The sequence below is a fragment of the Kogia breviceps genome, chromosome 1 (assembly GCF_026419965.1).
Source record: "Kogia breviceps isolate mKogBre1 chromosome 1, mKogBre1 haplotype 1, whole genome shotgun sequence".
NCBI classification, from domain to species: domain Eukaryota; kingdom Metazoa; phylum Chordata; class Mammalia; order Artiodactyla; family Physeteridae; genus Kogia; species Kogia breviceps.
Window position 1 is genome coordinate 140,397,217 of NC_081310.1, and position 24,026 is coordinate 140,421,242.

At 35.7% G+C, this 24,026-nt stretch overlaps 1 protein-coding gene across 1 annotated transcript in view; it reads left to right on the top strand.

The window, feature by feature from the left end:
- The window catches only part of NEGR1 (neuronal growth regulator 1), a 921,576-nt gene that overhangs the window by 723,288 nt on the left and 174,262 nt on the right, over positions 1-24,026 (top strand). The window contains exon 6 of the mRNA XM_067005821.1: positions 8,795-8,946. Coding sequence (XP_066861922.1) covers positions 8,795-8,946 — 152 coding nt within the window. The remainder of the gene's footprint in view (positions 1-8,794; positions 8,947-24,026) is intronic.

Here is a 24,026-nt window from a genome sequence, read left to right on the forward strand (position 1 = left end):
GTGCTGGACACCAAAGAATGAATAGTATTTCCAAATATCGCAAGGGGTAAAGAATAATCATTAGCAAGAAAAGAACGTGGTCAACTCATCTGAGCATTGTGTGGAGAGTTTTTTATACTCTGGGATACAGGATGTGAAATATGGTGTAATAGAAGGTAGGTTTAGAAAGGTGTCTTAGGGCAAGGCTTGAGGGATCTTACATATCATAAGACATTTGGGCTGGATTCCATAGGCATTGGGAAGCCATCGGAGGGCTTTGCAAGAATAGTAAAATGATCTACTCCCCATCCTCACAAAATGTTTCTGGAAGCAGTTGGAAGGAATGGATGGGAAAGATATAAAATACAGCTTAAACTAGGGTATTGGTTGTGCAGTGTAAAAGCAAGAGAGAGGAAAGGTAGTATTTGTATGTTTCAGTGACATTAAATACAAGGAAAGGACAATTTGAAGGTAATTCCAAGTTTTCTATCTCAATAACAAGGTTGAATAGTGAAGTTATTAGCTGAGGCTGGGAACACAGGAAAAGAGATTTGGAAGAGATCTGAGTGCTGAGTTTGGTTTGGGACATTCTGAAATCAGGTGTTAATACTGGATACACAGTCCACCAGCAAACAGGATTTTGGTTGTGTTCTTAAAATTCATAGCGATATTTCCAAAATAAATATTTGATCTTATCACTTGGTCCTTGAATCCTTCAATGGTTTCTGATTGTCCCTAGAATCAAGTCCTAACAGCACAGCATAGCATAGGAGGCCTTTGTGTTCTAGCGCCTGTTGACCTCTCTGGCTATGAATCTTTCCATTCTGCTGTCTCACAATAGGGGTTTAGCCATCCTGAAATATTTAATTCCCAAACTGTGACATGATCTCTGTCTTTCAAGCCTCTTTATATGTTGGCTGCTTTGCTTATAAGCCCCTTCCACACATACCCCGACCCTGGCTACCTTTCACTGGCTGCCTTCCACTAGGCCTTTAGTCTCAATTCAGATGTCACCTTCTCTCAGAAAATACCCTGAGCCTTTTCTCCTAGAAGAGGAAGCTCTCCAGATGTACTCCTATTTGCTCACCTCTGTCAAAGCACAAAGATGCCGTGTTAACCCTCATGTTCACAGCATCTAACATGGTGTTTGGAACACACTCTGTTGCAAGAAAGCGTTGTGGCCTTTTCATATTGATAAAGTAGAGCCATTCTTGTTTTGATACACTTTCAAATTGGTAAGAGAATATTAGAATTGCATCACCCCCTTAGACTGAGGAACACTGTAAACCCAATGTGTGATTACAGAAGAGAAGCTGGTATCTGTTGCTCAATTCTGACTTCCCAGGATTTCTTCTTTGTGAACGTGGTCTCTGCAAAGTTGTTGTGTTGGTATATTGTGGGATGAAATTTGACATTAAAATCATGGGTACATTGATATTAGAAAAGCAGTTCAAGCATAGAGGAGAAATCTAGTCAAAGGCCAGGTAGTCAGGGATACAGGACTCACTGCAGTCAGGAAGATTGACACCTGCACTGTAGCCTTTGTTTATTTGATGTAGGGTTAAAAGGCAATATCCTCCCTGTGCAAATCAATCTGTCACAAGTAAGGCAGCCCAAAGGTCTCTAATCTAAAATTATTAATTTCATTAAAATTCATAAAATAAATAAGACATGCATTTTAAATAGGCTAATAAAGTCTAAAAATCATTAAAATGTCCTAACATATTATAATAACATTAATTTATTCAAATGTACAACTAAAGATAGATACCCCTTGGGGCTAAGACAGTGATGCATGATATTCTTCAGTCTGTTCCTGGGAATAAATGATACATTGTTTTTGAGCCTTAAGTGCCAAGCAATACAGTAAACCAATAGGTTGCTATAGCAGCATGTTCACATAAATTTTCATTTCTTGCTGGTTTCTAGCAGTTCCTACTCCTCCCTCTTTGTACTTTTTTTTTTTTTTTTTAATTTACCTTGCACATCTGTGAAAAGCCTAGATGAGGTTGATAACGTGCATGTAATTGATACTGTTTGGCACGTCTTGAAATCATGATACCATGATCCTTTCAGTCACTCTCCTAGATCTTTTCTTTAAAAATAATTTCCTGTATGCTCAATATTTTAATATTTTCCTGCCCTCTGAGAGGAAATGTATCCATTCTAAGAAACAGACCCTATCATTGAACAATAATAACACCTATCATATATCTAGTGCCTACTGCATTTGCTATATATGTGTGTGTATATATATATATATATATATATATGCATAGATATTACATTTTATACGTTTAAAAAACATTCTTACATCAACACTTTGAGATTGGCTTCATTTGTCCCATTTCACAGATGAAAAAACTAAGCATTAAAAAAATGTAAAAACATAATTCATTCAGAAGAACATGCAATAATTACTTACTGTGTAACTATTAAGTGCCCAGCGCTCTACTACATATTTAGAGTACAATGAATAACAAAACCAACCAGGATCCTTGACTGAATGGAGTTACACTCTAATGGGGAATATAGAACATAATCAAAAGTCACACAAATATATGAAAACTTACAACTGAAATGGTGTTACAAAGAGACGTATTTGATGTTATAATGATGATTTGACCAAGTCAGAGAGAACACAGTAACTCCATAGCATCACTAGAATTTGGACCTTAGAGACAATTCCAGACTTAAAAATATTGCATTCTTGACACTCTTCTAGGTTTTATTTTTTTCTGTCATTCTTGATATACACTGTGGGGAGAGATTTACTACCACCCAAATATTTAGTGAACCTAGGGAAAGAAAAACAAATGAGAATTAATGCTGAAGGGGTGTGTGTGGGGGTGGGGAGGGGTGTGTGTGTGTGTCAAGGAAGGTAGCCTGAGGAGGGAGGTGAAAGCCCACTTCATGCTTCTCATCTTGGGACTGTGAGTAGCCTGAAAGGCTGACTCCATCGGAGGCTAAAGACACCTGCTGTAAGATGCTGCACCGATGGGCAGAGTTAAGCCCATAATAGATAGTTAAAAGGCCTCGAGCCCAGGGAAATCTCCAGACAGCTGGCTGAACTGGACCATACATTTTTGTTGACTTTCTACCCCATTAGTTTTACCTTATGGATTGAACCTGGCTTTCCTGGCATGAATGCCACATAGCACTTGGTTATTTAGTGCCACTGGTTTTCTTCCCTGGTTTAACTTGATTTCCTTCAACCATTCATGATTTCTGACTTGTCTCTCCAAACTCAAATACAATATCCTGGTTTCTACTTGGTGATCCGAATATATCAATTGCTAACTTTGGGAGGATACCAATAGTCAGAAGACCTGGATTTGAATTTTGGTTCTACCACTTATCAGATGGTAGAAAATAAATTTACTTAATTTTTCTAAATTTCTTTTTTTTTTCTCATCTGTAAAATGGGACTAATAGTGCTTACCTCCTAGGATTGCTATGAAGATTAGTTGATATACATTTGAAAATGCTTAAATGTCAATTTCCTACACTCTTAACACTAAACTTTTTTTGTACAGTGTTGAATTTTTTATGTTAGATTACTTCAGTCTACTTCAGTCATAACTGTGTTGAGAATAGCTAACATTTTCCACATACATAAAGCATTCCTGTTCACACTGAAAAGACTAGAAATACAGTCATGAATTCAAAGCCACATATATACCTAATCTGGAACTTTATCACTGAGAGGCATTATAAGGTGTGTTGTGCAAGGACCTATATGCCACCTCAGTGTCATCTTCAGATTTTCAGGTATAGCTAAGGCCCTTTATATAGTAACTGTGTCATATTTGTCTTTTTTTCCTTTGGTTCCTAAGTCAAGTATAAGAGGCATTTAATCATCATTTGATGACTAAATTAAACTTCATTTCCATTAAGACCATACCAGAGTTCTTACCATCACCCATGACTTTTTCTAAAGCTCTTTTTTTGAGTTATATCTTTAGTTCATACTACTTCTTGGAACTCCCACAAGCCTGAAATCTATTGCTGGAAGTAGCATTCCTTTTCTTTGTAAATATAACACTTATGACTCCAGAACTACTTACCTTCCCCTACTGTCTTCCATCTTTCCTATGCTACCACCCAAAGATCAATTAAAAAGACTATATTCATCTTATTCAGTTGTACAACATGGTATATTAGTATCATATTCTTTTGCAATTCTAATCTGATAAAAGATCTATTATCATTGGAGAACACCTCTCCCACTCCAATTTCAAGTTATTTTAATATTTTAAGTGTTGTTGTCTGACACACATGTTTCCTATACCAACAATGAAGTTTTTCTGTGACTATTTGCACCTGAAAGTTTGTTTATCTAGAAATATCTATTGTTACTCCTGATCTGGGAAAGCAGATAATAAACAATAGTCCCAAAATGTGTAATGAGGCTGGATTTATATAGAAAATGAATGAGGTCAGGTTTAGCTGCTCTATTTATTTTTGCACCCTCAACCATCAGTGCCAATGGCTATTTGGTCAGTTTTGCTGTTGTTATGTAGTGGCCATCCTAGATAGCTACTGCCTAAGAGAGGTTATGATTGTGAAGCTTGTTAACATTTCCTGTGTCAAAAATAGAAGTACCATCATTATTAGTATGTTTTCCATGTGGTGCTTCTGACTGACACTAAAAAATTTAAAGAACTATTCTAATTCAGAACTAGTTCATTGGTCAGGTTATGTCAGTTATGAGTTGGCTGCATCTGCTGGCAAAGAGAATAGCTTGCAGTGCACAGATTTATGAGACGTTAGCAAAAGACAGAAGAGGGAGGGCAATGGTATTCAGTATGTGTCCTAGTCCATTTGAGCTACTATAACAAAATACCACAGACTGAGTAGCTTATAAACAAAAGAAATTTATCTCGCAGTTCTGGAGGCTGAAAGTCCAAGATCAGGGTGCCAGCATGGTCCAGTGAGGGTCCTCTTTTGGGTCCCAGAGTTTTCATTGTATCCTCATATGGCAGAAGAAGCTAGGGATCTCTTTGGAGCCTCTTTTATAAAGTACCAATCTCAACCGTGAAGGTTCCACCTTCATGACTTTTAAGCACCTCACAAAGACCCCACCTAATAACCCCATTGTCTTTGGGACTTAGGATTTTAATGTATGAATTTTGGGAGGACACAGTCAGATCATAGTGTTTTGGAACAAACTCCTATTGGAGGCAGAGGGTAGAGGACAGCAGAGTCCACAGTAATAGAAGAATCTTATATACATGGGGTCCACTGAATGGTAAAAATGCAAAAAATAAAAATGACCAGGCATTTCTAAGCAATCACCATATGCTGCTGATCTCCTGCTGAGGAAAGGAATGCCATATTTCATTCCTAGCTTATTAGAAGTTGTTTCTCTCTTTTTGAGGGTAGGGACTATAAGAAAACATCTCTCATTCTATACTCTAAGTCAGTATAAGAACCATTCTTTTATAACTTGAAAGAGTTAAGTATTTAGGAAAAGAGAGAATGAACTCCTAAAAAGGCAATATTCTGGATTTAGTTCCCTGGTTTCATTGCACTGTGTGTTGTGAACTATTGCTTGAGTTGTCACTTTCAGATTTCACATCACTGATGCAAGGAAGTCTGGTTTCAAGCAGGTCTGGGCTAAATATGAAAAATCCAGTGGGACGAGGGTCATCCTGTGAACAGGCTCATGTGCACATGCTTGAAGCCTATCAAGGATTTTCTTTAACACAGAATAACAATTCAATTAGTCGAATAAATGTTTGATAAAAAAAAGAATGATTTTCTTTTCAGAAAATATAATTATATCCAAACATATTAGGATAAGTCTGTTTCATAAAAAAAGCGTCATTGGTTAAAGAGTTCTTTTCTTATTTGTTTTTAGTCAAGGAGTGAAATTACATTAGGGTCATACATGATGGGACTTCTAGGCATGGCTCAATTTTTTTGTATCTAATACCTAAGGGTAGACGTATTCATCTTAAAAGGGTCCCCACAGTGACTAAATCACCCGCTGTTGTAAACACCTGTTTATATATCTGATTCTTCTTGAAAGATCTTCAAAGATTATGTGTTGTCCATCTTAGCCCCTAATCACCTAGTATAGAACTCATCTTTGTAGTAAGTAATGACTATTTTCAGAATTGGTTTAAATAGCTGAGAAACCTTCCATCTACCACTATCCCTAGGATCCCTGTAGGAAAATCACAGAAATACACCCTCCGGAGATGTATACATCATCTCAGAAGTCTCTCTCCCTCAATGTCAGCTTTGGAAAGGCTGCCCCAGTCATCTACCAGGTGAAGATAGGTTCTTAAATGGTGCTGGATGAGTCTGTACTTCTAAAACTCCCAACTATGGAAGAAAGGAAGCTTTGGACTCTTCCAGTCATCTCAGAGAGATAACGTCCTCTAGAGGAAGAACATTCCCCCAGAGAAGATGCTTTCCTTTTTTTATTGACCATAATCACCTGCCAGGCTGATCGGAACAGCAGGAGTTGCTGCTGCTAAAGTGTAACGGATGTGCCACTCTGGTAAGAATGCACATAACACTGCTGGACATGGGCCAGAGATGGACCTGCATACACAGAGCATGGATACACTGCATGATTTAGCACCATCTGGGGCTTGCCTTCAGATACGTTAAAGGGCAGAGAATTGGAACCCAACTCAGAACGACAGCCATAAGGAACATAAGCAAATAGTGCCGTGAAGTAACTGATTATACTCCCTTGATATTTCCTCCCCAGAGTCTAGCCAAATGAAGACCCTAACTAATCTTTTCTCAATTCTTTAGTAGCAAAATGAATCTTGGTTTTGGGAGATGGGGCACAAAAGATATTTAATAGTCTAGGGAGTTGCTGAGTCCTCTAGAGAATGTAGCCATAGCAGAGACATGGGCAAATTGATTTAAGCCATAATGCTGAAGCTTGCAGGACAATAAAACTGTGAATTTTTATACATAACATATACTAATTGGTTAAAAATAAGTGTATTGATGTGATGCAGAAAAATAGGCAATAACCATTGTGGGATTTTAGCATAAATATCGATAGATTTGCAATATGAGACAGATGACTAAAAGCTCTCATATCCTTGATATTTGATAACCTGTTTTCTTGTGTCAGAGTTGGAGGTCATTAGGTTTATTGCTCAAGTTAAAGTTTTTTAATATTTATTCAACTCAACATTTTATTAATCTGATTAAAGTTTGAGTTTTGGATAAGCCAAATTCAGCTATTACATGAAATATAAATAATTCCTGGATGATCAAGCATTGTTGCTTATTTTAATCTGCATTTAACTACATTATATTTTATCTAAATTCACATGCAAGTCACATAACATAATGCAAAGGAGTTCAACCTAAACTCTCAGGGGAAAGCCATTTATTAGCATCTTCATGATTAAAGAAATATTTAGTACTAAGACTTGAACACATTAAAGAAGAAAAGCTAACTGCCCTTCCTTTGAGCTATGAGCTTACATATCCCATATTGTGATCAGCACATTTCTTTCACAGTAAACTTTGGGGTTAGTTAGGGAGAAATTATTTGGTTGACATCTCATTATAGCAGAATTCATATTTAGAGAGAGAATTTTTTGACAGGGCCACTGAAGGGGACTTACTTAACAATTCCTGTGTTGTGGGGATGTCACCCGAACTCCATTTACCTATGAACTATGTATTATATACCCAAGATACCACTATTAAAGTGCTATGTAGAACTCAAATATAAAATGAAGTATGTCCATATGGCCTTGCCTTTTGAGAAATTTAAAACAACTCAGTTTATTTGGGTAGATTCGTATGTATGGAAGCTGCTAGAGAGAACAATGCAAGAATATGGTTTGGGTTTTATAAATTCTACAACAATTTGGAGAGCAACATGTAGAGCAAGAGGCAGAGACAGAGAGAGAGGAGAGTCATTTAAGGAGCAGTAGAGTAGGAGAGATAGGACACAGGTCAGACTTAAATGAGGAGGGAAGGATCTGGCTCTTAGAGATAAAAGGGAATGGTGGCCATTGGGGGAGAATTCAGGAAAAGTGTGAAGCAAAAGCGAGAATGTCAAGCATTGAAAACGGTAGAGCTATGCCAGCCTATCTGAGAGTAAGGGCCTCTGCTGATAAGTCTGGAGAGAGAATGTTGAGTAATCAGGGTGGAATCAGGCAAAACTGAATCCTATATGGAGGCCCAGGAAGGTTAAAGGACTTTCCAAAGCACATTAGTAAAGTGTGGCAAAGATAAGACTCAATTTTAAATATGATCCTCAGTATTATACTGCGGGCTTTTTCTAGGTTTAACAGCAAGTCATCTGTCTGGATTATATCTACAAAGTAGCAGTAAGTTTTGACCCTGGACTCAGAACCATCCCACCACAGTTGTAGGATTAACTTTCATGAAAGTTACCTAATAATACCATCTGAAATGGCCTAGACATATTCTAGCCAACTTGTTAGAAATCATGAGTTTGTGTTTTTAATGGAATCATTATATTTAGTTCCCTTTACTTTTTCTTGACTTTAACAGTTGAGATACCATTGCTGTAGTGTGTTTAATTTTCTAAAATACAGGTCAGTGTATGAATAAGACATGTGGCTATCTAAGCTTGGTTTGTTATATAGCACAAATAATCCCATGGGAACAGTCTACCACTGTCATACAACCTCTCTTCCCCAATATCTACTACTGTAAGGAAATATAATTGCACTATTATCATGTTATATGCTAACAGCAGCATGGTCAAAACTGTCTATGTGTTGCCATGACAACCCCATCTAAGATAAAAATGGTATTCACAACACGTATTTACCTAGAGTTTGTTTTTGTCCTTTAGGCTCTTCAGTGGCCAACAAGGAATTATTATTCAGAATTTTAGCACGAGATCCATTCTCACTGTTACCAATGTGACACAGGAGCACTTCGGCAACTATACTTGTGTGGCTGTCAACAAGCTAGGCACAACCAATGCAAGCCTGCCTCTCAACCGTAAGTAACACAGGGTTGCCAAAATGCTCCCAGGGCCTTTTGGCTCCTATCTATAGAGCTCAGCCTGATGTGACATGTTCCTTACACAATTTCCTTACACAGGAAATTTGGTCCACAAATAATCTGGGTATTGGAGAATTTTATAATCCCTATAGAATTCCATATGTGCTTAGAAAAGTATCTTAGATCTGAGAAAAGGGAAAAATTACATAAATAATAGGATCCATTAAAAATGTCTTCTGACTGAAGACAGTTGGTTTGGTGGAATTTAGTTTTTGTTTTGCTTTGTTTTTAAAAATGTGTTATATTTCATCATAGATTAATTTAGATTGAATTTACTCTTGGTTGGCTTTCTCTAGATATTTATCTTGAGATAGTGAGAATTTCACATGCCATAAACAAAATAAAATAGTAAGTAAATGATCATAGACAAAATATTTTATCCATATAGATAATGTTTTTACTCAAAAGTGTATTTTGAAATACAACTTAAGGTTTTACTAGAATAGGTACTTTATTTCTAATGCATCTTAGTTCCGAAGGACTAGAAATGAAAAAAGAAGAGCAAACACAAGGATTAGTGGAAGGGAAAGAAATATATGTTAATGTTTTCTCCTACAATTAGTTTTAGTGCTTTTCAGAAGCTGAGTAACCAACAAATTGTTATAACCGTAAAATATTCCTGATTTTGAAGTGGAGTGTTTCTCAAAATGTTCACAGAAAACTATAGAGAGTACACTGTCTTTTCAGTTCCACAAAGTTATCTGAACCATACTGATCTTTGATAATTTATATTTTTATAGTAACCTGACATATGTATATTTATGTTATCATCCTGTGTTAGTAAGCTGTCTCTGAAAAATGCAAATATTGTGAGTTCATCACAGACATGATCATTTCTATTTTGCAGAAATGGGGAATGGGATATGTAATATCCCTACTGTTTAAAAACATACTATAATAAGAAGTTTCATGATTTATGAACTTTGAATTACCATGATTTAAGAAACTCTGCTGTTAAATAAAATATATTAGTTGGTTGTTAATAGAAAATAATAATTTGAAAATGATTTGTGCTATATGTACTTTTAAAACATCACATCGTTTATTATTCCAGCTTAATATTACAAAGTATTTCTTAGGATCCTGCACTCTGAAAGAAAAGCATTGCTCACTGTGCAATAGCCAAAGTATAAAATACTTGCTTAAGTTTCTTCCATGAGGATTATTTATTTTGTGTAATTATGAATAATATCATTGAAAATATTATAGAGCAGTATGAATTCCAATTTAATGTAAATATTGATACTTCTTTTGGTATGTTATTAATATTTTAAATGTTTTAAATATTCAAGAACCTGAAGGAGTAAATGAATTAAACAAAATAAAGAAAAATTTAAGGCTTAATAACACATTAACTTTTGCTATTTAAATTTCTAAATCACACTCTGATTTTCAAAACCAAAGCATCAATGACTGTGACGAATTAGGAACAATTATCACTGATCTGTTTGCTTTACCCTGGCAACCTTAGTGCAGTCCTCCGGATATAATGCACTGCTGAAAAGGCTCCTAAATGTGGTATCTTCAGAATGGACTCTAATCGTCTTCCTTTGCCACTGGCTTTCTGTAGGTAGAAGTGCTAAGAATTACTAGTGCAATTTGATTAATTCACTAAGAAAGACATGCAAATCTTGTCTGTAATTTTGAACACAGCCCTGAAGTTTGAAGAAATATCTGTATATTCAAAACTCTTGTATGACCTCACCTGAAACTCTTATTGCACTAAGCATTTCTATTTTTTACAGTAATTATTTTTGTATAGTTTTTATCTTTCCACCAAATTATATTTGTTGAGAAGACAGTATCAATATCTGATTAATCATTTTATCTCCCATATCGCTATGCACAGTGTCTGCTATTTAATAGACAATTAGCAAATCTTTAGTGAATAAGTGAATTAGTTAAATATTGAATAAATATTGGAATGTATCATGAATAAATGAATGAATGAACTGAGTGTTAGCTGTAGAATGTGTATTATAATCTCTAGCTATACAAAGCAATATCACAGTGATGACAACACTTATTGTGAGCTTACTATAGAATAGATCCTATTCTAATCTCTTCATATGGATTTATTCCTTTAATACTCACACAATCCAAAAAGGTAAATTCTGTAATCCCCTTCTTACAGATGAAGAAAAGAAGATGAAGAGAGTTAAAAGCTTGACCAAAGTCAAATGGTTAATAAGTGACAAAGCAAAAATCTGAATCTTGACAGTCTGGGTTCAGAGCCTCAGCTTTTAACTTCTATGTTTCACTGTCTCTCAGTATGATAAACATAAAACCATTGATGGAGATAAATTTTATCATTTGCAACACATTTTGGAAAGATATGCCCCTACATGTAACATGTTTGCCATTCTTAGGGTTTTTATGAACTTAAATAATTTAGGGTGCTATTCTTCAATAGATAAAAACTTTTTAAATAAATGTTTAGAAATAAACAATATACACCAGATATAAAATTTAAGTAATATGAAAGATAAATGGGGTTAATGTTTGACTGAAAAATTATTAAAAATGAAACTCAGAGACATTTAAACACACATTTTTATGGGATTTTAAAACTCCTTGGAATGGTAGTTATCCAACACAGGCATTGTAAGTCTTCATTGAAACCTTCAGCTTTCTTAAAGTTCTTATGAAGCTAGTTGGAGAGAGCAATGTGTCCCTCAATAAGAATTCCTGTCGTATATTCACAAGGTCTGTGGATGGGAAGGTCTTCAACCTCTAAACTGATCCAAAACTATTGGCCAGTCCTAAGCTGATCTAATATTAGCCTATGACCTGCTAAAGAATTTTTAAAAGTCTGTTATTGACTATCAGCCTTTCCTATAGTCAAGGGAGTGTGTAAAACTAACTCACCCATCTTCTAATCCAGGAGAAAAGAGTTAGGCTCCAAAGAGTCTGCCACATGTGTCCATGATGGTATGTGGAACATGCCATGAGGGAAAAAAAAGCATATTTTCATGATTTTATCATGAATAGTTAATATGTTCAAAGAGAAGGTAATCATAAATGTGTTTCCTAGTATAGTGCTTATACATAGCAAACACTCTATTGAGTGTTATCCACTGAGAATCAGGTCCCCATCTATAACTATTTAGGATAAATCCTGACTCTGTTACAATCTACTCCTGATTTGTAATAACCTACATTTTCCAGATCAACAAGAAAGTAAAAAGCAAGAAGTTGTAGTTTAGAGTCCTGCCATAACTAACACCATCCAAAAAGGAATGTCGCACTTTTTGGTGTATAAATGTGTGTGTTTCACATAAAGGGAGACAAGCCAGTCATAATGTGAACCACAGTTCTACCACATATAGTTGTGAGACTTTGAGTAAGTTACCTAAATGCCAAAGCTTCAGTTACTTCACTTATAAAATGAGGGCAATAATAGCTCCCACCTACAGGATAAAAATTAAATGAGATTATGCATGTAAAGCACTTAACACTTAGCCTGGATCAAAGTAAGCATTGAATAAATGTTAGTCATTGTTATTATATAACATCCCCAAAGAACACTCAGTTCAATTGTTTCAAAAACTATATACAGATGGCTGAACTTATTTGATGATGACTGTCCAGTACTTTACTGAGGGTTTAGAAAGTAAGTTGTCATTGGCAAGCCAGGGAGAAAGCATGCAAATTTGATATAATGTCCCAACTCTAGCTCATAACCTCATCCCTTGCTCAGTGCATGAACCAGACTTTATGGCACTAATTCCAGGTTAAATATGATGTTCACAGCATAGAGGTTCAGACATCTAGGAGATTTAAAGAGTAAATGCAGAAATAAAATGATTGTTCTATTATGAGGCTCTGATCATTTATTCAATAGCAATATTCATTCATCAAATAAATATACCGACTGCCTACAATGTACAAAGCACTGTGCTAGATGTTGGAAAGAAAAGTATTCATAGAAAGGGAACTTCCTCAGAGAGTTCTCAAGTGAATGAGTGGAGAGGTATAAGAAACAGATAACTGTAATGCAGTATAGTCAACAGTAGCACACAAGGGCACAGAAGAGCCTCTTAATCCAGTTTGAGGGCCATGAAATGACTGTCATCTAGAGTAGGTATATCACCATATGAATTATAACTAAGCTACAACTCAAAATATTATTTTATCCATCACTGTCTTATTTTCAAAGGCAGAACTTTGCAGAGTACATTCAACAACAATCATGAGCACAATGTAGTGACACAGATGAAAGAATGATATACTGTCTTAATGACTCAGGGCAAGCTATAGAGGGGACCCTTGAAATGAGGATGTGATTGGGTTGAGCCTGGGTGTGGGAATGGGAGAGAGAAAAATACTCCTGTATGGAATAGCTCATGTAAAGACATGGCAGTATGAAGCAATCTGATACATTTGAAGACATGGCAGTATTTTAATATGGTTAGAATGAAAGGTGGGAGAAAAGAATGTTAACAGATGAGGCTGGACAAGTTGGTGGACTTAGGACAGAAAGGACTGCAGATGAGTTTGGACTTCATCCTTGTGGTTTTGGAGAGCCACTGAAGCATTTTAATAAAGGAAGGACATAAACAGATTTCGTTTCTGAAACACTTTCTTAGGCAACGTGGAGGGCTAAACCCAGGTATTAGACTTATAAGAAGATAACTGCACAAAAAGAGTAACAGAGATGAGAGAGATAATTAGGACAGAGGAGTTAATGACCAAATCTGAAGAGAATGAGAAGGAAATTGTGGGAATTTAAATAACTCCCAAAGTTTAGTTTGGGTGACATTAACCAAGCTAGAACATAACAGGAGGATTAGCCATTTTATATTTGGGGAGAAGGTGGAGATTGAAAAAGAGAAATGTTTTTAACTTTAGACATACTCAGTTGGAGGCAATGTCCAATAGGTAGCTGTACTTTATAAAGTCCAGAATGGAGATAGGATATGGAAGCTCTCAGCATGGATGTGGTAGTTTCCACTCTGAGAGTAAATAAGATTTCTCACGAAGGCCACGTGGAGTGAAAAGATGAGCAAAGGCTGAAATCCAACTAACATCAGCATTGAGGAATGAGGAGAGAAAGAGAAGCATCCTGTAGAAGCATGTGGATTTGGGATGGATGGAGATGCCAGAGGAGGATCAGTGCCACAGAAGCCATGGGAGTAGATCTGTCTGCAAGAGAGAGGGTCAGCAGTGTCCAATGCTACACTGGGCCAGAGAAAGTCTGAAAATCAGCCACTGTCTCTGACAATTGGCAGCTACTGGTGATCTTTGCCAAAGCAGTTTCTATAGAAAACTGGGAGTAGAAGCCAGATTAAATTTAAATAAGTAGATTCAATTTAACAGGTTGATGAAGAAATAGACATGTGTACTAAATACTCTTTCTATAGGCTAGGCTCTGAAAGGAAGAACACAGACTGATGATCTGCCTTGATGCCTCATCAGCTGGCCTGATGTGGGCTTCTTTTCTGATGAATAGGCCTAATGGTCAGGTGTATATCAACAACTCTCTGACCTGCAAAGATGTAGCACCGTAGTCTTTGGTGAACGATGCTTCACATGCTTTTGCTTTTTTGCAAGCCTCCCTCATTCTAGTTTCTTAGCCTTTTTTCTCACATCTTTCTCAGGTCCCAGAGAAGCAAGAAATGGCTTTGATTTAATATGAAGTCACCTTAAATTCTTTTGCCTTCTGTGGCCTATAGGCTTTAGACTGTAATTGTAAGAGGAGCTGTAATTCTAAGCAGAGATGTCAGTAATTTCATCAATAGAATTACTTCAGGTAGAGAGTATATACTTTTTCAAGTAAGGGGAAAGCAAAATTTATGGAAAAAAACTATAGGAGAGCTAGTATACAATGAATCCTTCATCCTCTAGATTGCGTGTCCAGAAATTTCTGAAGTATGTCTGCATTACAAAAAGTCTCTTTGTGAGAGACAGGTAGAGAGACCTGTCTCTCTAAAGAGAGAGGGAGAGAGAAAGAGAAAATATTCTGTAGATCACTGTAGATCAGCCTCAGGGAACAATGCTTTAACAAACTTAATAATGGATGACAGCGTGTCAACTATTCATAGCAAAATTCCTTATTAAGTAAAAAATTTGGGATTCAGAATTATTGGGGATTTTATTATTATTTTTCAATCGTGTTTTTTGCTTCCTGAACATGAGCAACTGAAAGAGATGATTCCTCTAAGTTTTCTTAAAGAATGTGAACTGAATAGTCCCATCCTGCCATCTATGGGTCCAGTTCATCAAATGTACATCATCATTTGATCAGTAATTTAGTAACCAGTAAAAGTCATTTTCATAAGTAAAACATGTATATGCTTTGTTTCCTACTTTCTCATTAAAGGACATATTATAAGGCTCAATCTAAAGGGAAATAAGGAAAGATAATTACTTAAGAAGGAAGAAATCTTAGAACTCTATCTAAACAATATACTTAACAATTATATAGCTTTGGTTTAATACAATCTTCTCACGAGACCTAATATGTGAAAGTATTTGGAACAACTCAAGCTTTAATATTAACAAAATCTTTTCTTACAGAATCAAATAGGTAACAATAATATGGCTACGATGCATGGTTGCTAAACCACTCTTTAATATGTTTCCTAAAGGTGGTGTCAAATATTTTGCTAGAACATAGGTCCTAATGATGCTACAGGGACTTCTTTTCTTGCGAGCGGGGTGTGTGTGTGTGTGCACACATATGCATGTACCTGCATTTATTCAAATAACAAAGTATTTATTTACCTCAGAAATATTACACATAAAATATTCAAAGGACTCACCAAAACTTTGTCTTTTCCCTCTCTTAGTAACACTGTAGAGACCATAATGAAGTTCCAATTTTAAATGCTTTATACAATCAAGGGCTATTTAACTTTCTGGAAAATCTCCTCTCATTTTAGAGAATATTTCTTCCCAGTCTATTTAATTTGATGGACACCTCCTCTTTGAGATTTAAAAAAAAAAAAAAAAAAGTCAGTAGCTCTTATCCGAAGGGAAAATGAGAAGGACTATCGTAGAAAGAATGTGTGTAGCATAACAGTTTTTCCCTGTTTAGATCTGACTGATGCAGGCAAACTTTATTTTTTGACTGATTTGTTGAATATGGAACCAGCTGTGCCCTTGCAAGTAATATTTCAGCTCTCTGCTTTCTTCAAATGTCCCCACATGCCACTAAGCAACTGTATGGGCTCTCTGTTACTTTTGCCTATTATAATGAACCCTGATTTCATGTGAAAGGTGATCCCATGAATTTGAATGATTCATATTTTACATTGAAATTAATCTCCCCTCCTGCAACTTAAAAGAGATAGGGTTTTCATTTTGGTTGAAAGAGGCAGCAATAAATTTAGACTCGATGATTCTTAAAGACAGCGTGGTATGTGAGCCAACTTGCTTTATCCTCACAGCTTTATGATGTTAATGGAAACCCTCTCCTGGATGCTCTAGCAATAAATATTTGACAAAAATTAGGTTTGCAGATACAGGTAGATTTTGATATAACTAAATCGGCCTATCAGATGGCACTCTACTAAACTGAAATATACATGCACAGTCATAATCATCACACAAATAATGGATATATACAAATTTGCTGAAATGGAGTTATGAGTACAGCCAGAGGAGATTTTTTGCTCCCTGACCTCATACCTAGATCCTATGTGTATTCTCAAGAAGCTAGACACAAATTGGTCATTCATTGCCATACTTGAGAGATGATATCCAACAGTTTGAAGCCTTATAGGATATTTGGTCTTGTACAAAACATCCACAAAAAAAATGGTCTACACTAAAAGGTCCTTAAAATTTGGTCCTGTTCAAAACGTCCATAAGTGTATTTGGTCCTTTCCAAATGGTATTGGACAGGACTAAATATCAAAGACCTTTTGGCATGTACCAATGTCTCATGGACATTTTGGACAAGACCAAAATGTGCTAAACAGTTGAAGCAGTTAGAATACCCTTTAAAACCTGTGGTGCTCCAGTTCATCAAATTGCCGCTAGTGAGAACCAAAAACAGATGCTGACAGAGCTTTTGTTATCTGTGTCAAATGGCAGAACTCTGGGGCTAGAGTAGGTTTCAGATATTACCTAGTCAAATTTTTTCAAACTTTTTAAAGCAACACGTTCTTTTCTTTCCACAAATAAAACCTTATGCAAACCCTCAATATACAACAAAGATAAAATCGGAGTTCATTTGGTTGATTTGGAGGTAAATCTGGAAAATCCCACCTTTCTCCTTTATATCACAATGCATAGTGACTCGGAGGCCTGTCCAGAAAATTAGGTTTGAAAATTTCCAGTCTAAATCAATCCTTTTACGTTGTAGGTGAGGGGGACTGAGGCTCAAAGAAGGTGATTGAGAGCCCAAAGTTGTACGTTGCCACAGCAGATCTAGAGCTAGAACTTAGTTTTCCTGCTCTTATTCCAGTGTTCTTTCCACTCTCTAGGCCAACCACCAAAAACTTTGGAATCAAACAGATCTGAGTTGAAACTACAATCCTGCATGCAAGATGTTAGACAGTTCTCTCAAACCCAATCTTTAAACCTCAGTTGTCTCACCTATAAAATAGGGAAAATAACTTATTCTTACAGGGTTGCTGTAATGATTAATCGGGATAGGATATGTAAAATGTTATATAAAGCATCTAATCCAGAGAAAGTGCTCATTAAATGTTAGTTTGCTTTTCTGTCCTCTCTGTTACATATAATCCAAATGTTGAAGAGTAAACCTATAGAGGCTTAGAGCTATATAACCTCAATAACTCTGTAACTTGATCTCACTAGATATCAGAGAACAGACTAGTTCTTGATTCCTTTATTAATGTACTTATGTATATCGCTGTGATATTGTCTTTTTTTATTAGAATTATTAATTAAATCAGCCATGCACAAAAGCATTCGCTTGTAATGATGAAAAAAAAGTGGTCAGGTTGATAGAGAGGGTTGTACAAAATTAATTACTCTACGGATGTGTTCCTCTCAGGTTAAGAGGCAATTTGACAGCTGCATCCTCAAGCTACTGAGATGGCATATACATTCATACAGCTGACAAGGGTCAGTAAATGCCAGAGGGAGAAGGGAGATTTGGTATTTGCTGTTGTCAGTGATCAGACTTGAAATGTATCAGGCTTGTGGAAATTTGGTACCAAAAAGATCAAAAGATGTTTCCAATTTAACCACAAAATTTTATTAGGAGCTCTAGCCTAGGAGTCAGACAATTTAGTTTCTGGCCCTTACTTGGAGGGGTTCTTAAGCAAAGCACTTAACTCACTGGACTCAGTTTCCTCATTTATAAAATGAGGAGAATAGAATATCTAATCTCCAAGTTTTCTTTCATTTGTAATGCTTTAAGATTCTAAGAAATCTATATATGTTTTTAAAAAGTAGTATTTATGTATGGATTGTTATTAAAAACAGTTACACTTCTTAACAAAGTAGAAATACTGACAATATTTTCCCCTTCTGTACATTTTTTGTCATTGAACTTGTAATTATTTTTTTATTGACAGAAAAAATTGTATTTTAATGTGTTTTTCTCTTTGGTGAATTTCCACTGCTGGCCTAATCATTTTGTCATCTCTACATATAATTTTACTCTCCAGGGAAATTTCCTTTATGTTCACAGTTTCAATTCTGTTGGCCAATAACCTGTGAAAAGGCACTAGAATAGACCTCCTTGCTTGCTATTTTAGTTCACAAAGCTCTAACACTATAACAACTTAAGCCAAAATGTGACGCTTATATATATGGGAGTTGTCGCTCTTAAGACTTTGTAAAAATGAGAACATTCCAACATTTCCAGCCTAAAGAAAACATATTAGCAGCCTCTACCTTCAGCAGCTACTTCCCTAGTCTTTTCTCTGACAGAGCGTACTGGAGGACCTGTGAGACAGTCCCCTCCTATTACTTCTAAGAAGTATCTTAGAGAATATTTACCCAGCATGCACTGTTTTCCCTGAAGCTGTGCCTAGATTTAAAGCCCGATCTAATGGTTTGAGCACATTACATGGTAGCTGTCTGAGCTGCTCTCCCATCTCCACTTCTGCACTGTGATTTCTTTTTCTGAAAAATTTAAATGAGGCCCCTAATATAAGATACAGGGTTATGTGTGAAGAAAATGATAATTATGAAGTGCCTAGTTCTATTATTATTAAGCTTACCATTTCTCCTCAGGCAATGTGAAGCATAATTAATAGAGTACATCACCAAAAAGAAAAGTGAAAATAGCTTTTCTTTTTCTTTTTTTTCTGTTTTGGTGTTCCAGATAACAGAAAAAAAGGGGAAGAATTAATTGTGAAAGCAATGATATTTCAGTGGACCACCCTTTCTCTAAAGCACTGTAAATTCTGTTTTAATAGCCATAAAACTGCTTTGAATGGGACTGAAAATCACATGTCCTCATTGAATGTGTCTATCCAGCATGGGCTAGATTTCCTTCCTTATAAATATAATTCAATTGAGATTTCTCTCCAGAGACAAAAATTAGGTGTCTGCCCAGTATATATTTAAGTAAGATTTGAATAAAACAAGCAAGACTTTCTGGTATGTAAATGTTATATCATCTATGGCATGGGCAGACATTTTCAATAGGTAGGATTTTTCCAACTTTACCCTTTAAAAAAAAAAAAAAAAAAAAAAAACTTTCTCTTTTGATAGTTTTAAGGCAAAGATGTAACTTAAGTTACCCAGCTCTAAAGTGTGGTATTAGATAATCGCATGCTCTTCAGTTTCCTTTCTTTGATTTTTTAAATCAATCTAGTTAGTGCATATGTGGAGCAGCCTAAATAGTGAGGCAGATCATAATTCTTGTCAAAGAACTATTAGAGTCACCACTCAGTCCACTTAGAAGGAATCACAAGTTTTCTAAAATACTTCGTAAGCACGATGTAGCAACATATTTTCCTAAAACTGGCAAGATAATAGCCTATGTTTTAAGAATGAGTGGTCATACCTCCATACCTGCAGGGAAATTTATACTTTCTTAAAAAAAAAAAACATAACTTCTTGGGAGCACTGTAGTTTATGCTATAATAACATGCTTACCCAAACGTAGATAAGATCTATAATCAAACTATTTAACTGAGGAAACACATTTTTAGGAAGACTTGCATAAGCTATGGATGCACAACTCTGCAGGCGTGACTCTACTGGAAAAAGATAAATTGAAAGCGTTCATTTCTCTCATACTAGCACATTGCCTGTTGAAGTTCATATTTGCCATCCTTTCGTACACCCATTTTGCTTCATACTTCAAACCACCTGTATTTCCCCCACATCCCTCCTGCCAGCAGCACCTGAAATAATGAGTCTCATAAGCCAGAGTATTCTTAGACTGCCACCTATCATTATCATAATAATCTTCCGTATGTTATTTTTTTTCTTGTTAGCACGCTCCCTGATTCTTTCTCCCTCTTAGTCTTATATAGATTTTTTAAAAGATAAAATAAAATAAAATAATGACTCATATTATTAGTGATAGGCTTTCATCTGTTGTTTACTTTTTGCTTTCTGGATCATTCTCTCTTTTTTTTTTTCTCTTCTCTTCATTTCTCTCATTGTTCCTCAACACCAGGACTTAATCATCTCCAAAACAGATAGGTAGATAGATGCTTCTCTAACCAGGAATATAGGTTTGAGATAGAACAAAACAGCCTCTGAATAGACAAGCTCAAAATTGCTTTTGAAAGCTTCATCACTGAAAATGTAATCAAACTTATCTTACCCCCAATTGATTTAAGTTGCAGCCTAAGGGCCAACCTTTGACCAGGGTAGCACTCACACTTGCATCGATTCTGCCTGCAATCGAATTAGGCAATTCTCTACACTTTCAGCTCTAGCCCTGGAGTGCAAATGGCCAATTTGGGAGGCAACTTAGTTGTGCTTGAAATTTGCAGGAAGATTTTCTCATATGTTCCTGGGAAAAAGCAGGCATACTTTAAAAAATATATTCTTAGTCACGGAATGGGCTGCCCAAAGGATATTTTATTTGTTTTTATGATGGTTTTGATTTGAGAAAACTTTGCTTCTCCCCGAGAATCTCTACTGACTTTAAAAAGATGAGTTTGTGTACTAAACACATCAGTATATGTACTAAAATTTAAGGGAAATGAAAATTAATGAGGAAAAATAAGGCAATATAATATTCTTCTATTATGTTTTATAATTTTAGAAGTAAAAATTAAAAAACAAACACGTTTACTGTGATGGAAGCAAATGAACTTTCTTCATAAGATTGTATGCTGTGACAACACCTCCCACCTTTCCTTTCTGAAATATTTTATAAGATTTGAATTAAGAAACATTACAGATACTCTTCTAGGGCATAACAGACTTTTGTTATGCATTTTTATTTCTCATGTTTACCTCCTTGTACTGTATACTAATCATATATCATCTCCCTTACTCACAAAACTCCTTTTAGTTTCACATAAACCTTAGTGTCTTTATGTATTTATTTTATATATTTATAATTATACAATAGATTCAATTTTTCACCTTGCAAAAACTTCCCCATATTTCTATTTAGGTTTATTAAATAATACTTTGGTGGCTTCACTATTTATATATTTAGTGGTGTGTTGGTAACTGAAAAGAATGTGTATCACAAAATTTACAAATAATAATAAAATATAGAATACACTTTATCATAAATTCCATATAACCAATTTCTTCTCATAGAATGCTGTCATTGATTTTTGCCAAAATCTTGTAACTAGCCGACCTATGGTTGCAATTTAACCATGATTTGACAAATGGAGTTGTATCCCCACTCTAAGTATTATTCTGACATGCAGATGGGTTGGTATTTATATTTATGATAAAGAGTAAGGTGAAAGTAACTTTTTTGCTGAAACAGATAATAGTTTTGGACTCCTGAAAGAAAATTCTCTTAATTTTTTGCACTATCCACAATGTAATGGCTAGACACAATATATTTTTATGTTTAATCTCCATTAACATTTCTCCATCATTTTCTTAAGTCTAGACAATCAACAACAACAAAAATAAATAAATCAACCCCTAATTTGTAGCACTTGCCAATTTCCATGGTGTCAATATTCTCATTATAGCAGATTTTAAGCTACCAAGTGATGTTACTAAACAGAGAGTTGGAAAAATATGTACAGTATGACACCATTATATAATATTTTTACAACAGAGACATAACGGAAAAAACTGAAGATCATAGATAATAATAAAAATGTAGTAACATACTTTTGAAATAATGAGTTTTGAGTAGTTATTACATCCATTCTTAATATAATTTAATTTTAACAATGGCCATGTTTAAAAAACTGCTTGTAAAATTCCTTCAAATTTAACAATTGGCTCTCATGACCTGGTACAAGCCAGTTTCAGCATGCCACTATACCTGAGTAAATATAAAGGAAAATTTGGCTTCTCCATGTGCAAATGGCATGAGTCTAGGCAAATTACATAAGCTCTCTTATCTTCAATTTATCCTTGTAAAATGAAGTCAGTAATACTCACATGAAGGTGGAAGTACTATCAGCCATCCGTACCTATGGGTTCTATATCCACGGATTCAAGCAACCATGAATCAAAAATTCATGTTATTTTTTAAATGCCAGAAAATTCCAAAAAAGCAGACCTTGAATTTGTCATGCGACCAGTAATAATTTACATAGCATTTACATTGTATTTGCTATTATAAGTAATCTAGAGATGATTTAAAGTATACAGGAGGATGTGTGTAGGTTATATGCAAGTACTGCACTATTTTATGTAAGGGACTGGGGCATCTGTGGACTTTGGTATCGTGAGGAGTCCTGGATCCAATCCCCCACAGATACCAAGGGACAACTGTATCTTATGTTAAACAAGATATATGTAAAGCACTTGGTCTATGGTAGGGATTCATTCATTAGTTGTCTTTCCTTTCCTTCTTATATAACTTCAATCACCTTCATTATATCTATAATTTCCTCAACTTTACTGTCTCTTAGGGATGATTAGATTCAGTATCTCCAAATCCATATAATGACCCTGATACAATGGGATTTTATTCTGTTTCTATGATAAGCTCATGTGTATCTGTATCCATACATTCAGCATTTCTCATTTACATTTGCTGCAACATAATGCATTTCCTCTTAAAACTGACTCTGTCACTGCCTCATTCTCACCCACACTAGTTTTTTTTTGTTTTTTTTATAAATTTATTTATTTGTTTATTTTTGGTTGTGTTGGGTCTTCGTTGCTGTGCACGGGCTTTCTCTAGTTGTGGTGAACGGGGGTTACTCTTTGTTTTCTGAATACAGTGGCTTCTCTTGTTGCAGAGCACGGGCTCTAGGCTCACAGGCTTCAGTAGTTGTGGCATGCTGGCTCAGTAGTTGTGGCTCATGGGCTCTAGAGCTCAGGTTCAGTAGTTGTGGCGCACGGGCTTAGTTGCTCTGCGGCATGTGGGATCTTCCCGGACCGGGGCACAAGCCCGTGTCCCCTGCATCGGCAGGCGGACTCTCAACCACTGCGCCACCAGGGAAGCCCCCAACACTAGTTTTTAAACGACGTTTTAATCTAAAGTTGCGAGTTCTCAGGAAATGCTTATCCTATAAAGTTTTAATTGTCTGAAGCCAGAGAGAAAAAAATATTACCTAGTCATAAAAAGTTTTCAGTGTCTTGTATTAACATCACAGTAGGTTCCAGAGCCAAAGTTCTCTCTCCTTATCTCTCCTCCAACCTGGCCAGAGTCAGGGGAGGAGGAATACATATTTTAAATTGCTCTGAAGTGGGTGGAATCAGTTCCCTTCCATATCAGCACACCCCGCCCCAAAAAAGTCTTAAAATTGTTTTGTTTTCTCATTGTTACCTATTTAAAGCAAGAAGACTGTAGTTTGTAGGCTGCATATTTTGGGACATAAGATTAACCAGTAATGCAATAATTTTAAAACTTTAGTATTTATTTACTTATCAATCTATTGACCATCTAAATGCCTAGTCCCATGCTGTGTTGGGAATACAGAGGTGAGCTAATAAGACTCCTATTGATTCCTAACCTTTCAAAGACTGCT